This window comes from Urocitellus parryii, chromosome 6, assembly GCF_045843805.1.
Source record: "Urocitellus parryii isolate mUroPar1 chromosome 6, mUroPar1.hap1, whole genome shotgun sequence".
Classification (NCBI taxonomy): Eukaryota; Metazoa; Chordata; class Mammalia; order Rodentia; family Sciuridae; genus Urocitellus; species Urocitellus parryii.
The window spans coordinates 152,226,560-152,230,592 of record NC_135536.1 but is presented as its reverse complement, the minus strand read 5'-3'; the positions used below and the strand labels follow the sequence as shown (position 1 = coordinate 152,230,592).

Sequence of the window (4,033 nt, the reverse complement as noted above, 5' to 3'; positions counted from 1 at the left end):
GGGGAAAAAGGGAGAGAATTGAACAACAGCTGAGGAGGCAGAGAGGGAAGGTGGGAGGGGAGGGGAGGGGGGATAGTAGGGGTTAGGAAAGGTAGCAGATTAAGACAGTCACTAATATGCCATTATGTAAAAATGTGAGTATGTAACAGATGTGATTCTGCTATCTGTATTTGGGGTAGAAATGGGAGTTCAAAACCCAATAGAGTCAAATGTATGAAAGATGATTTATCAAGAGCAATCAATAAAAAAAAATAAAATAAAAGTCATATAGCTGTGCTAATACCTTGATTTTAGGACTCCTGGCCTCCAGAATTGTGAGATAATAAATTTGTGTTGTATTAAAAAAAAAAAAATAAAGGTGGGGAGAGGGAGCAGCCAGGAAAAGGAGGAGCCTGGATTGGGGAGGAACAGTGGGCCAGAGAGGCATAAAAGTGCCGTAGCAGCCCACTAGTACTTAGGGTCTCTGGATCACTCTCCTCTCGGTTGCAGGTACAGCTCCATGTCCCAGCCAACCATGGCGATACCCCTGCACTTTCCATTGCTCATTCTGGCAGCCATGGTGGCTGGCTATGTCGCAAGACCCGCAAGACCCGAACTCAGGAGCTCTCAACTAATGCTTGGCGGTCTGGAGGAGGCAGACATGCACGAGGAGGGCGTGCATCAGGCCATTGACTACGCCATCAGCGTTTACAACCAGGAGAACAATGATCCCTACTATAGCCGTGTTCGCAGGGTGGTGCGTGCCCGCAAGCAGGTGCGTGCTCGAGCCCCAGGCCTGAATCATAGGAGTTGCCCCTCACTGGGCATCAAACTCATCCCCAGCCCCTCCCTCGCTCCTCTAGCTGCTGCTTCCCACTTGGGTACATTGCCTGTTGCTATATAGAGAGCTCAGCAGCCTATGGGCTCGAGGGGTGTTCTGATCTGCGAGGGAATTTACACACACTGCTGCTCACCCAAGACCTGTCCTAGGTAATTTTCTACCGCCCTATAGCTCTTTGCGGGCCTGTCCTGGGGATTGTCCTCGCTCAGGGTTAGCCTGGAAACCCACCCTGCCTAGCACTCCAGGTGGGCTCCTGGCGCTTTATTTCTGTTTCCAGCCACCAGCAGGCAAGGGGCATCAGGGCTACAGGTCAGGATCAAGGTCAGGGTCTGCCCTGGTTATAGATCCCTACTGCCAGCCTGAGAGGGCCTGGAATTAGTATGAACTGTTAATTAAATGATTGGAGACAAAAAAATAGATGCCCCCCTGCATGCCTTCACTAAAAGATCTTTGAAAAGCTTTTTTTCACCTTTAATTTTGACATTATTGCAAATCTAGATCCTAATAGTAGGCCATGTTTCCTCTTTGTCCTTGTTCTCCCAGGACACGTGTACATGCATGTACTTATATGCATTTATTTTTCTGGACCTTTTTAGAAGCAACATTTCAGCTTGCTTGCAAAATTGGACATTCTCTTTTCTAAGATTCAGTTTTGAAAATCGGAATTAACACTGTCATATTTAGTTACTTAATCCACAGACTTAAATTTGCTGATGTGCACTGATGGATGCCCCTGTATGCTGCAGTCACTGCCCTGCCTCCTCAGCCTCCTTTCATCTGGAGCAGCTCCTGGTCAGTTATCATGACCTTGACATTTCAAAGGGTCCCACCAACTGTGGTGTGCAGTCATGTGCCCACAAGGATGACTACATATACATTGCAGTTCCTTAAGATTGTATCATCTAGTGACATTGTAGCCATCTTAGTTTGATATGTATAATATGACATTTACCCAGTGAAATCCTCTAAGGACACATTTCTCAGAGCATGTCGATATGCTTATACTGGGTGTCTCAGATTTTTCCTCAGGATGGACCCCATTCAGAGTCCTCTGAGTAGGCACCACTCAACATGTCCTGAGTAGCCTTCATTCCCTGTGCATGACATGCCCTGGGAGCATTCCCTGGGAGTAGCCTCAAGGGGCTAGTGTCCCTCACTCTGAGACAGTGCACCATAGTGAATAGTCGTGGGCAACTGAGTGCCTCCTGGGATTGAGAAGACCTCACCTGGACGCAGCCAGGCAACCATGGACTGAAACCTCTGGAACCGTGAGCCAAGATAACCCTTTCTTTTCTAAGTAGTTCATATCAGGTATTTTGGTCACCGTGATGAAAAGCTGACTAACACACTAGGTCAAGGTATTAACTCAGTGACATTAAGTAACAGCATACATGTGAAAGTAACCTGGAGTGTTGTAAATGAATCCCGTTCTTTTCGTTGTAGGTTGTCACTGGGACAAACTACTACTTGGATTTGGAGATAGGTCGAACCACCTGTACTAAATCTCAGTCTGACCTGGCCGAATGTCCCTTCGTTGAGCACATACATGAGCACAAGGTATGTCATTGACGTGGGCCCAGGGCTGGTTATCGAAGAGGGGCATGTGAGCTTGTTTGTATGCTCATGTGTGAAAGTGTCAAGAAATGCATGTGTGTATGTGGATGGATGCAAGTGTTGTGTGTGTGTAGATGAGTGGGGGGAGCGTGGTGGCACATGAATAGATACATGTGAAGTGGGGTGTGTATGAGTTAATGCAGATGCAGACCTGTACACATGTGGGGTGCTGCAGGAGGGGCTATGTGTGTACACATGATCAACTTGAATTACACAGTGGGTTTTCCCTTCTAATTAGGGTCCCAGGAGGACACCCTTTTGTGTTTGAGTGTGCTGCCTGCTGGCCTGGAGGGCATAGCTACAGGGATGGTTGCTGAGGACAGAGAAAAAGCTCTGTTAGTCCCACCTTTGGCCACCTGCCCAGAGCCATGATGGACAGATTAGGGGCCTGTAAACAGATGAAACCCTCTGGTGCTGTCCCTGCTTTCTCAGTGCCAGCCTTCTATGGCCCTGGGGATATCTGCCCTCATCTTGTCTACCTTCCCCCAACCCTGATGCCTATTTCAAGGCTGTTTACTGTGCCCACTTCTTCCCTCTGTGCCCCTGTTGGTGCTGGCCCAGGTGCTGGAGGTGGAGGGAACTTGGACAGTGACAGCCTTCCGTGCCCTGCACCCCTGGGGCTCCCACAGCCTTACACATAATCCAGGGAGAGAGTCACATGCTGTCTTGTGGACTCAGAGCAATGGGCAGGGCGATGAGTAGATATTGAGAGTTTGGTTGATTATCAAAATTGAACCTGGCAAAGGATAATAGGGGCTGAGAATCCCACGTCCATCATTCTGTACCCCAATTCTGACATCTCAGATGGAACATCTTCCCTGTTATCTGAATCACACACTGATTGTCCCTTTCTCTTCTTTTTACAGAGGACTTACTGCTCTTTCCAGGTCTACATTGTGCCCTGGCTGCACACAATCTCCATGACACAATACAGTTGTCATAATGACTAAGGGTATGTGCCAGGCAGAACTGCATTGGCCACCCCTTCCTCACTCCACTCCCCTGTAATGCCCCAGACCCTCAGGTATCCCCTAGCCCTTATTGTGGCAGCACCAGCAGACCAGTGGAGATGGCTTACGTCACTCTTCCCTTGTTTGTTCCTTCTCATTATTTTTCAAACACATTGGTGCCTGGCCTATAAGGACCTCTCCTGCCTTTCTCAATAAAATAGTGACATACATTTCTCCTGAGTAGTTAATTTCTTGGGGGTCCACACAGGAAGGTTCTGCCACAGATGGGGAGCTGAGGCCTGTGTGTGTGCACTGGGGCCAGTGCTGCCACTGGGATATCTGGGATCTGGTCTCAGAGGACTGAAGAGGGTGGGATTGCAGGTATCCAGCTGCAAATACTTCTGGGAAATGGACAAGAGAGAATAGGAACCTAGGCTCTCATCCTGGAAGCGTGGCTGCTACTTAGATGGTGAGGAGAGTCTGGGCACTGCCCAGGGCTGTGGCACACTCCCTCCATGTGTGCACAAGTGATGGGTGGCTGGGATTATCCTGTCCCTGTCAGATTCTCAAGAGGCTAAATAAGTAGTGATTCCTGTCTCCTCCTATCCATGCAAGATTTGGGCACCTATATGAAACAAAGAACGAAAGT

The 4,033-nt window shown here is 48.6% G+C and overlaps 1 protein-coding gene across 1 annotated transcript; it reads left to right on the top strand.

Moving 5' to 3' along the window:
* Positions 1 to 514: 514 nt before the first annotated feature.
* On the top strand, positions 515 to 3,384 carry LOC113185831 (cystatin-C-like). The gene is made up of 3 exons (XM_026393071.1): positions 515 to 754; positions 2,264 to 2,377; positions 3,301 to 3,384. The coding sequence occupies exons 1-3, from the start codon at positions 515 to 517 to the stop codon at positions 3,382 to 3,384; spliced, it is 438 nt and encodes a 145-aa protein (XP_026248856.1).
* The last annotated feature ends 649 nt before the right edge of the window (positions 3,385 to 4,033 follow it).